The sequence below is a fragment of the Meles meles genome, chromosome 14 (assembly GCF_922984935.1).
Source record: "Meles meles chromosome 14, mMelMel3.1 paternal haplotype, whole genome shotgun sequence".
NCBI lineage: Eukaryota > Metazoa > Chordata > Mammalia > Carnivora > Mustelidae > Meles > Meles meles.
Window position 1 is genome coordinate 7,239,445 of NC_060079.1, and position 12,561 is coordinate 7,252,005.

The following is a 12,561-nucleotide window of genomic DNA, read 5'->3' on the forward strand; positions in this document are numbered from 1 at the left end:
AACAAAAGGTTTAGGACGGAAAAGTTGAGTAGCACTGAGAAAGCGTCTGTGCTTTGTGCTGTGCGCTCGCCAACGTGACTTCCCACACGTTTACTAGTTAGACGAGAGCCCATTGGTTGGGGTCATAAGCTCTTAACTGGTCCTTGCTGTTCCAGCACAGCTCCTAAATCACTCTCAGGTTTTACTTCTTACAAGACAACTGTACTAACGTCAGCCATTGCCTACAGGGGTTGATCTGAAGTGGGTAACACAGGCCTGGTCTGGAGGGTTTTTGTGCACGTAGTAAAGTCTTTTGTAACCAGCCGAAGATAGTTACTGTTGGCTATAGAATGCCTCACGGCCCTGAATCAAGTCGGCACTGTTGGACATCCTCCTCAGTGCTCCTCCTGCCCCCATCTCTTTGTCTCTTTAACTTCTTTTCACCATCCTCTTACCCTCACGTTTCCTGGTCGATTTGTCCCGCTGGCCACGACAAAGCAGGTATTTTATAATTATTAATGCAGATAAAGAGTCTTGCTATATCGTATAAAAGAGCTCCACATTCTCCCATCCAAGTACTAACCAGGCCCGCCGACCCTGCTTAGCTTCCGAGATCAGACGAGATCGGGCGCGTTCAGGGTGGTATGGCCGTAGACAAGAGCTCCATATTCTACATGGTATCCTTGTTTTATTAGGAGGGAGAGTAGAAATGATCATGTGACTATGAAAAACTTTTTCATTAAATTTTTTGTACTGATCAAAATGAAATACAGCAATAGGCTAAGTCCATTACTCTATGGTAGGCAGTACAGCAGATGCCCTTCTTACCCAGGTTTCTTTCTGATGAGAGTCTATAAATAATAGATGTGTGGCCGTAAGATAGAGTGTTCCTGTTAGCGACTTGTTGCTGGTACTGAATCGGTCAAGTAATTTCACTTGCTCAACCTATAAAAAAGGAAAAGAAAAGAAAAAAAAAGTTATTTGTCATTTCAACAATAATACAAATTCTTTGTTATCTCATGATTTAAATGCACCATTTTCAAATTTCTTCCTCTTTCTATTAAAAAAATGAGTTTATTTAATGTTGAACATTAAATTTCACATATCTTGGGGAACATGTAAACCACAAATAACAGGTAAAATTTAGAGTTAGAAATACAACCCACAAAGGAACTCTGTAAAAAAAAGAAAAAAAAAAACCACAAATACTAAGGGGAACAGGAAGGAAACACATGATAAACAACAGTTTTCTATCCAAGAGCCCATTTTTTAATTTAAATATTATTTAACATGCAGTGAATACTGGTTTCTGGAGTAGAGTTCAGTGATTTGTCACTTACATACAATACCCAGTGTTCACCACAAGTGCCCTCTTAATGTGTCAGCTTTGTAGTTAGCTCCTCCTGGCTCCGAATTCCATTATAGATTACAGCGTGTGCTGGCTCTATGTCTTCTAGCAGCTGAGACGGTGAGGTACATAATACTTCTTTAATAGTACACACACACAACACACTCCCCCTCCCCCCCCCCCCCCCGCCACACGGCTGCCGCTGGAGAGTGGGGTTAGAGTTGCCCAGGACTGTGTAAGGGACTGTTTTGAAAACATAATTATTTATTGCTGTCCATTCTCTTTGGGAGGGGAAAAAAGGGTAAAACAACCAACATAAAATTTTTAATTCACAGCTATAACAGCAGGTTGTAGATAGTTCTTTAACTTGTATGTCTTCAAAACCAGATTACTAACAATTATCTCATTAATTCTGTATCTCCCCCCACATATATTTTCTTTTTCCTTACTAAAATAGAAGTAAAATGTCCCTCATTATGAAATTATGATTTCCAAAATAACTACCATGTAAAAAGCTAATTAACTTCTCCAAAGAAATTTAATTCCAGAGCTTTTTTTTTTTTTTTACTTAAAATAACAGCTGTTCAAGTAAGTTAAAATTTAAATGTAAAATTAAAATGCCTAGGGGCGCCCAGGTGGCTCAGTGGGTTAAGCCTCTGCCTTCGGCTCAGGTCACAATCTCAGTTCAGGGTCCTGGGATCGAGCCTCACACTGGGCTCTCTGCTTGGTGGGGAGCCTGCTTCCCCTTCCCTCTCTGCCTGCCTCTTTGCCTACTTGTGAGCTCTCTCTCTGTCAAATAAATATATAAAATCTTTAAAAAAAATTAAAATGCCTATTTTACAAATTTTATTTGTATCAATAAATGAATTACAATGGCGACAATGAATTGAGTTTTAATACTTTCTTCTGGAAACTTAGAGAGATATGACCTAATTTATGGAGCTCAGGTCTGACAGTTGATCTGACACATAAAAATTGTCAGATCAAGGTGCCTGGGTGGCTCAGTGGATTGGGCCTCTGCCTTCGGCTCAGGTCATGGTCTCCAGGTCCTGGGATCAAGCCCCGCATCGGGCTTTCTGCTCAGAGGAGAGCCTGTTCCCTCCTGTCTCTCTGCCTGCCTCTCTGCCTACTTGTGATCTCTCTCAAATAAATAAAATCTTTAAAAAAATATTTAAAAATTGTCAAGTCATTATACACATTGTCTTTTAAGCTAATAGGAAAACCTCCTTATTATAAACCAGTACGAAAATTTCTCTTGGAGATCCGCATTTACTTCACTGACTAGGACCATTTCTTCCTTAATTAAAAATCTAACTTCATTATACAACTCACTTGGAAAAAAACCTTAAATTTAAACCCTTTTAAAACAATGGAATTGGGGCACCTGGGTAGCTCAGTGGGTTAAGCCTCTGCCTTCGGCTTGGGTCACGATATCAGGGTCCTGGGATCCAGCCCCGCATCGGGCTATCTGCTCAGCAGGGAGCCTGCTTCCCACCCCACCCCTGCCTACTTGTGATCTCTGTCAAATACATAAATAAAATCTTAAAAAAAGAAAACAATGGGATCAACTACTGTTGACTCCCCTTCAATTGCGCTAGACTTGAAACTAACCAACAGCAATACCATAATATAAATCTCACCTGCCTTATCTCTGAAGCAATTAAAGTGTTCATGGTTCTAAAGAAGAGAGAATTAATGAATATATATGGAAATAAAGGTTACTATAAAGTATCAACACTACTCAAACAATTTGTGCTAACATCATTTTGTAGCACTTCACAAACTCCTCGAAAATGATATAAACAAGGATACTGGCAAGCAGTTTAAAGGGAGTGGTGGCTGATGTTTACCACTTATTTAACTGAACAGTAAGTTTGCTTTTTTTGAAGTCCATGTGAAGTTTTTTAATCTGTGGATTTTCAAAAGATCGCAAACATTTCCTATTATGCTTCAGTCATAAGCCATAAATAACTTCTTGGCAACACACAAATTCTCTACACACAATTGTCTACATGCAAAACAACCACACCACTTTCATTTGGATTTGTCCATCCCCTATTCATTACTATTCTTCTTCAGGGACCCCATTCTCTATAGGCATCTTATCCACTGTCATTATTTTAACCTATACGTCAATGACTCTTCTAACTAAATGTCCAACTCTGAGCTCTCCTGAGTTCACACTGCCTGCTATACACATAATAACGATAATAATTCCTGACATAGTACTGAGGTCTTATTATATGACCAGTACTATAAGTGCTTAACATAATTTCTTTTAATTTTCACAATTCCTATGTAGTACTATTAATCTCGATATGGAAACTGAGACTTAGAGAAGTTAGTTAAATGTCCCAACACCACACAGCTAGTAACAGTGGTAAGTGGAGTAGCATAGTAATAACCCTATGTCATAGGTCTGATTCCTGAGGTAGAACACCATCCCACCATACTATACTATATTGCTCTACTTGGATGTCTTAAGACTCATGTTAAGCATACAGAAAATGAAACTAATTTTCCCTCACCCCTCACAAGTAGGTTCCTAATCTTGTTTTTCTGATTAGAGTTAATGTAACTCCATCCTCATCCAGTCACCCACATTAGAAATCTGGGAATCATCCTATGACTTCCTCTTCACCACCAATATTCAATTAACCACCAATTCCTATCAAATTTTATAGCCTAAATATTTTTAAAATCTGCACCTTCCACTACTGTTGGAGTAGTTCCTACATTGTAAAGCATCTGTTCACGTGTCCATCTCTTCCACTAAAGGGGTCACATCCCAGGACAAGAACTGACTCTTATATATGTCTGACTACCTAATGACTGATATAGCACCTGATAAAATAAATGTTTGTTGAACTAGAGTGAAAGGCCATAGAAACATTTCCCACAGGGGGAAAACAGAAGGTGGTCTCTTGCTGAAATCACCCAAGAGATTTATTATTTAAAGTTCTTCTTTGTAACATTTACTGTCCCTCATTTCTCTCTGCCACCTTTTCCCTACATAGAAGGTGAATAGTAAATATTCAGTAATTTACGAATAAATGAACACACTTAAAATAAGTAGAAAAATTACTAAGAGTGTACAGTTATAGTTCAGCTTTTTTGGTTTTTAAATACATATGTGGACTCTGCTATTCCCACCCAATCACCCAATTATGACAAAGTCACTCTTCCTCTAGAGCTGCATAACACTACATAGTTCTTTCAGGCTTATCAAGATGGGAAATTCAGGTTAAAAATACTCTTCCTAATACTCCACGCCTATTTCTTGATTCCCCCTAATTTCTACATCCAAAATTATCTGAAATTCCATTTATTGATCTTTAATTCTGGTTACCTACATTCAAGTCCCAAAGCCTAGCCGTTCATCTGAATCATCTCTGAAACTCTGCATAAATACACATCCTAAGCCCCACTCAACTTCACTCAGTCATCTCAGGAGATAGAAACCAAAAATCTGTATTTTTCTTAAAGGTTATTAATTATTTATTTGAGAGAGAGAAGGCACACACAACAAAGGGGGAGTGGCAGAAAGAGAAGGAGAAGCAGACTCCCCTTTGAACAGGGAGCCCCACATGGGGCTCGATTCCAGTACCCTGGGATCAAATGTTTAACTAACTGAGGCACCCAGGTACCCCCAAAGATCTGTATTTTTAAGAAGCTCACAAGGTCATTTTTATGCAACTGATATTCCTAACTTTAACTCCAAATTAATCCCTCTTGCTCTTAACTCTCATTAGGTTAGGTTCCTTCTCTATCTTTATGCTCTATTCCCAATATTTAAGGCCCCAGCTTGTGTAGTCCTCCCACTTTTTAAGAGTTTCTTAAAACTACGGTCCCTTAAAATACACAACTGCATTACAGTTGTATGCATACCCCCCCCCCCCCCACATCTTTGAAGAATATCCACATAAATACATATTTTCAGGGAAGAGAGTTTATTGATTCACTCCACAGAAATTTACTAGCTATCAACTGAAGGCCAAATTGTCTGGATCTCATTTTCTTTATGTATAAAATAAGGACAACAATCTCTTCCTTGAGGGTTGTAGTAAGTAAGGTTGGATAATATATGTAGGTACTTTACTCCAAGTTTTCTTGACAAACAGTAAGCAATAAAGTGCTCAGATGTTTGCAAAAATGACGACTATTAGCGGGGTGCCTCGGTGGCTCAGTGGGTTAAAGCCTCTGCCTTCGGCTCAGGTCATGATCCCAGGGTTCTGGGATCGAGCCCCACATCAGGCTCTCTGCTCTGCGGACAGCCTGCTTCCTCCTCTCTCTCTCTGCCTGCCTCTCTGCCTACTTGTGATCTCTGTCTGTCAAATAAATAAATAAAATCTTTAAAAAAAAAAAAAAAGACTACTGTTAGCAAGTTAGTAAGCGGATGAGGTAAGCTCTGTTTTAAACTAATGTTCAAATTCAAATGGAGAAAGGAAGGAGGCGGCACATAGACTTTAAAAGCAAATTCAATATTCTAATATGTCATACAGCTGGAAAAAAAGTTTTTGTAATGTTGAAAGCAAAGCTGAACAAAATTTTCTTAACTATAACACAGAAAATACAGAATCCTCAGTAGAAGACAAAGACCACAAAAGGGGATAGGCAATACCATTTGATGAAAAAGAAACACCTGTTAAAGTAGAGCATCTATGTTGTGGATAAAAGGATAGAGTATTTTAAGCACAGTAGCCCATGACCAAATACGGTTTTACGGTTTTAAAGATCTTTCCAGTGGCAATGTGGAGAAAATGCAGAATACAGAAGAGACTGGAGGTGAGTAACCAGGTAAAAGGCTAATGATGTTATCTAGGACTGCCTGGGAGAGATATGATACGCTACAATAGACAGGATATGATTAAGCTACAATAGACAGGATAAAGAGAAAGCCCATCTTGAGATAATGAAACCAATGTGAAAAGGAAGGAGCAATAGAGGCTTCTTGAAGGTGTTAAGCTTGTCAGACTGGTTGTCATTTACTAAGATAAGGTATAAAAAGAAATGAAAATCTGAGAGAAAAGAGACTATAAAGGACTTTAATAAATTGAGGATTATTTATTACCTTAGTAAATGGAAAATTATATCCAAATCAAGAACATATAATAGAAAATTCATTACATGACTGCTTCAATATGGCAATTGCTATATGGATATGACTGATAATAAAATTAACCTGAACATTATTCCAAAACATTTATTTAATACTTTAGGCTCTGGGGAAACTTTAGGTTCTGAGAAAACTTACTGATGATTCTGTTCTTAGCTGCAAGTAATAAGGTAAATGTAAAAAACAAAAGAAAGCAGAGCTTTTTCTTTGCTAAAATTATCAGCACAGAAATTTCAAACCAGAGACTTAGCCAACTTCTAAGCACCAACTGCTGCCTCGTATTTCCCTTTTTCACCAAGGAACTGAAAGTACTTTACAGATGTCCCCACAGATTTTTCCCAATGCTTTCCTGGAAATGTTTTAAGTCAGGTATTTAGGAAGCAATCTTTTTCTGGTCACCAGCACTGAGATGCTATGGAAATAGTGTTAGGACCCTTTAATTACAGGTATGATCACGGGGAAAAAGAGAATGGGGAAGAAAAACAAGGTTTTGGGAAGAGAAAGAATAAACAAAGGAGAAAAAGAGTAGGGAGAAGAGAACTGGAGGGTGTAGTCATTATGGTAAGGATGGGAAATGCCAACACATTTCTTTGAGGGCCATTTAGTTGAACTGTTGCCAACTCTGGGCCTGCACTAAACAGGAAGTTCAAATTTCAGCTGATTATACAAAGCTGGAAATGAAAAAACACATACATACCACACATACTGGGTATTATGTCCAGAATATTCGGACATCAGGTGGCCTCTGGGACAAAAAGGGACCAACGGCCATCTTCAATCAACATTCTGTAGCCAGCAGTTATACTTTACAACTACATAAAACAAGGGCTATTGAAGCAAAAAACACACTGTCATGGCTTCTCTGACTTGTAGGTACCCCTAGAGCCAGGCACCCATTTGGGACTCTTAGTATCATTATTCCACACTCTTTCAAAAAGAAAGAGCATCAAGTTGCCTTTGTGAAGTGGAAGGTAACCCTCAAAAGGGCAGACATTTTCATCTTTCTTTGCTCATGTATCCCAAGTTCCAGCAACAGCGTCTGGCTGCATAAATCACCAAACAAAACAGATCATAAACCCAAGAGCACTTTTCAGTCCTATCTTACTTTGTTTTTCTGCAACACTGGACACAGGTGACTTTCCATGAATGGCTTCCTGTCTCACTCAGTAAAAGCAAAGATTTCACATTAGCCCTCAAGGCTTACCCCTGCCCCCAACTTTAATTTCCTACTGTGCTCTCCTTCACTCACTCTGATCTAGCCACACCGGTCTTCTTGCTAGTTTTTACTAACCAGGCCTGTCCAACGTAGGGTTTTCCCAGCCTCTCCTCCCCACTCCCTGTCCCTGGGAAGATGGCTGGCTCCCTCACCACTTTCAGTCTGTACTCGTGTCACTATCTCTGTAAGGACTTCCCTAACTACCCTGTTTACAACTGTCCTCCCCCAACCTCACCCTGGCACTCTCTATAGCATTCACTACCATCTACCATATTATATATTTGGCTTATTAACTTTGTTTACTGTTATGTCTCCCCCAGCTAGAAAGTAAGTTTTGGAATGGCAGGGACTTTTGTCTGCAAACCACCATTTCCCCATACACAGAACAGTACCAGGCCCTAAGAAAAGGAGAAAGCAGAAGAAGGGGCAGCAAAGAAGGAAATCAGAATAGGGAAGACTGGGGGCGTGGGGGGGAGAGGGGGAGTGAGGCTATGGACATTGGGGAGGGTATGTGCTATGGTGAGTGCTGTGAAGTGTGTAAACCTGGTGATTCACAGACCTGTACCCCTGGGGATAAAAATACATTATATGTTTATACAAAAATAAGAAATAAAATATTAAAAAAAAAAGAATAGGGAAGACTTCGATTCACCTCTTCCCATTATATCCCTAATACTCTTTCTCTGAATCCTCTTCTTCTGCTTGCCCCTTTGGAAGTATTCCTGGGGTTTTAACCTTCAAGCCTCTACAAGTACTCCTTGCATAAACTCATCCATAAAAGAAAACATCAATGACTGCTTAACTCCCAAATTTATTCTTTTGGACCACACCTTTTCCCTTACCCTATACCCTCAAAATAGGCTATCCACTAGACAAAATCCCATCACCCAAGTTCCTCTCCTCCATCCCCTACTATCCTTCCAGTCCTACACACACTGACCTATCTCATTATTCAAATCTATTTATTTATTTACTTGAGAGAGGGAGAGGGAGCATGTGCAGGTGCACAAGTGGGGGTGGGGAGAAGGAGAAGCAGACTCCCCACTAAGCAAGTAGCTCCATCTGGGGCTCGACCCCGGGAACCTGGGATCATGACCTGAGCTGAAGGCAGACACTTAACTGAGCCACCCAGGCACCCCTCAAATCTCTTGATTAGACCATTACTCTGTGAGGCAGAGGCATGTTACAGTTAAGAGAACAGGACTGGTATCACAAAGACCTGGATTCAAGTTCCCAGCTCCACCTCGTCCTTATTAGAACGAGCTGTTTGAGTCAGGACAAGTTATTTAATTTCTGCAAATTTTCGTTTTCTCACATATATAATGGGATAATATTAGTGAGTCAAATAGCACTTCATGTGAGGAAAAGCATTCAGGTGCTGCTCCCCACAATCTACTGGCTCTTATTCTTAGTCCTTAGTTTGCATCTCTTTTCCTCTTTGTAACTGATTCCACATATTTGTGTATGTAACACCTATGATTGCACATTCTAATGACAAAAACGGGTAGCAAGCTAAGAACAAACTAGGCGTTACTTTTGGAATAATTCAACTTGAGCCCTAATGGGATCAGATTTTCATGGGAGATTCCATTCCTTAACAAACTCGAGAGAGCAGTCTTCCATATACAGTTTAGGAAGAGAGTCTTCCGTACCGTTCTGTAAAGTTCCATTCACAAATAGCACTTCATTGGACATCAACAGATGATGTCAGCCAAAGCCCTGGAGCCTGGCAGGGAAAGGAGAAAGACTGCATAAAGAAGAACTGTCTCTGCATATTTCCCATTGTTTCTTGGCAAGACTACCTCATTATGGCGAAATTAGAACTCAAAGTGATAGGCAGAGCTTGGAAACAGTCTTTCAGAAATTCAAATTCAGACTGGACATCTTTAGTGATGCTATACAGTAAGTAAACTAAATGTGACCAAAACAGGATGGTATTATATCTGTTCCCGAACTTTATCACTATAAAGCCATTTAGTCAGTACTCAGCTAAAATATTTATCTGATAAACCTCTGGTTCATAAGTAGTAATAATTAAAAAAAAAACCATAAACAATACAAAAATGTCAAGAAAAGGGTTTAGAGGGAAAAAAGCTCTTAGAATTATCATTAGGATTCACTTCTGAGTATTAATACATTTTCACAATTAGTTTAAAACTAGAGAAGTAATGAAAAGAAAATGATGACAAACCCTAGTTTAAATCTTAATTCTCCCCCCTCATGAGGTAACTGGGCAGATTACTTCAACTCTCCAAGCCTATTTCCTTCTCATCTGCAAATGCTGGATAATGTACCCAACTGGCAGGGTTATTTAAGAAATTAGGACAATTGTGTATAAATTAGCATTACTTGTGAAATTATAAATACTCTAAAGTAATATTGCATAGTTGGCTACACTGACATAGAGTTGCTCAAGAAATGGTAACTATTACTTTTCAAATACAGCTGTCTTAACATAGAACAAATAAATAGTTACATGGGACTACTCTACGGTCAATTCTTGATCATAGTGACTACACTGCATAGTTCAAAATAGCTAAGTAAACTTAAGCAATTCATTTTTAGTTTTGAAATACAATCATTTTTGCAGTAAATTAACCATGTCCAAGTGAAGGTTATGGAAAGTAGTATAATAATGCAATAGGGTATGTTCATAACAATCTTCTAATAATAAGTCATAATTTGTGAGAATATTATAATTCACACAGCAATTATCATAATGTACAGTGAGATTCATGTCTATCGTGCTCACTGCTCTATAGCCAGTGTCTGTCCTGTGCCTGGCACATAACTGGGACCTAGGTAGTATTAGTTTAAATGCAGCGTACCTACAGCCACTTACGATTATTCCAGATTACTGGTGGTCTTATGCTAGGAGAGTAACTCAAAGTAATGAAAGAGCACAACCTGAAAAGTAATTTTAATAGAAAATTATTCATGAATCTTTTGCTCCTTAAAGTCATAAAAGGACCTCACTAAACTGTCAGGAGAGGCCCACTGTGAAAAACTACTATATAATACACATTTGTATCTTGTCCTGGAACCAGGACAAGAACCTGATCTGATGCATGATCTAGTCCTCTTTTCCATCTCTGTGTTTTCTGCTAGTTTGGTTATTTACTAAACCACCCTTCTATTTTCAAACTTTAAGAGCCAGCAACTTGAATTATAGTTATTTTACCATTCTTCTCCTAAGGAAAAAAAAAAAAAAGAGAGATTCTTTTCTCCCAACCAAGTACCAACCCGGCCCTCCCCTGCTTAGATTCCGAGATCAGACCAGATCCGACGTGTTCAGGGTGGTATGGCCGTAGACAAGAAAAAAAAAAAAAAGGATTTTTAAAAAGGGGTTAGTTTTTAGCATCTTCCATTATTATAGATGTGCAATGTTATAAACAAGCTCTAACAAAAATCCATGACACCTTAAAAAGGTTCGTGAAGCATTTTAATGACACAGACCTCAAATTCTCATCGGGCAAATGAAGATAACGTATATCGCTATTTTTTCTAAATGAACTGTAACTTTAGGATGCGTGGCAATTGCGTGATGGCTTTAGCAAAACACGAGGAGTTAGGATTCACAATGGGTCCTCTCCCTGATTTTGTTAGGCTCCAGGCGATCTTAAAATTACATTATTCAGTTCTTCTTGTCCTGATTTATGCTTTCTTCCTCCCAAGGCTGTTGCCGAACCTAATTCTTGGTAAGGTAACTTGTTAATACGTTGATGCCATTTCCTTCCGTTTCAATATTTGCAATGGGATTATAATACTTGTTCGTTCCTAAAAATAAAGGCCTTTCACACGGAAAAATTAAGCATGGGATTAATAAGATCAACTGAAAAAGAGTTCCATCAGACACTTAAAAATATGGGATAACATATTTTCCTTCTCCGTAACTCCTCTGTTTAACTGACTATTGACACTAAAGACAATGAAGTTTTGAAGCACAGAGACGGAGACAGCAGACCGAGACAACAAAGTGAGGTGGAGCAGAGTGCTGATCTCAGCGCCTCCGAAACTTGCATCAAGGCTCTGGGACACGGGACAATTCAACGTGAACAAGGAAAAGCTTACATAATATCGCAATGCTGATCTGGGGACCCACCCGTTTCCCGGTCTTTGGGGCAGCGAATGCCTGAGAGCAGCTGAAGCTAAAGCAGCCCCAATTTCGCCCAAGAAGTGTAGCGCGACCAATTTCGTGGGACTCAACCCCCAGCAGCCCAAATAGTCCGCACCCCAACACCAAGGACTGAAAACGGGACTCCCACTCGCATAGGTACAGGAGGCCTCCGCACCTACCCTGGCCCAAACTGCCCCTGCCCTCCCAGACTAGGCCCGGGTACGGTCCCGCGGGGCCGGTCCTCAGCCCCGGTCGGGCCAGACCAGCCACCGTCGCGCCCCACCTCTGCCAGGTCAGACCATGGCTACTGGCTAACAGTTCTCCGCGTCGGACTACCTTGGTCGTACGGATGTGCTCCATCCCGAGCAGCCGTCCGCCGGCAACGCGACTCACAAGCGTACCATGGAGCGAGAGAGCCGGGCGGACCGAACGACCCAGGCCCAGCAGGAACTACCAGCCGGCCAGCACCGCAGCCCGTCAGCCCGCCCCCTGGCAGCGTCAACCGCGCAGGCGCAGCCGGCGGGCGCCGTCTCTTAGAAACGCTTTCCCAAACCCGAGGCCAGGTTCGGGGCAAAGACGGGAGGGGTAGAGTGTCCTCCGAGAGAGAGCGGCGTCTGGTTCTTCCGGAGCTGCCGTGAGTCCTACAGCGACCCCTGCTTGTGGAGGCTCGGAACCAGCAACAACCCCCACCCTCCACTCCCCCAGAAGAACCTGTTCAAAGGATCATCAGATTATATTTACTGTAGCCTTATTTGAACAATCAAAATTCCCAATACTAGGGTCTC

General features: G+C 40.4%; 1 protein-coding gene across 1 annotated transcript in view; it reads right to left on the reverse strand.

The window, feature by feature from the left end:
• Positions 1–12,256, reverse strand: part of MTMR6 (myotubularin related protein 6) — a 36,022-nt gene extending 23,766 nt beyond the window's left edge. Inside the window, exons 1-2 of the mRNA XM_045978099.1 lie at positions 12,113–12,256; positions 808–924 (exon numbers count right to left, since the gene is read on the reverse strand). Coding sequence (XP_045834055.1) covers positions 808–924; positions 12,113–12,136 — 141 coding nt within the window. The 5' untranslated portion in view covers positions 12,137–12,256. The remainder of the gene's footprint in view (positions 1–807; positions 925–12,112) is intronic.
• Between the last annotated feature and the right edge of the window lie 305 nt (positions 12,257–12,561).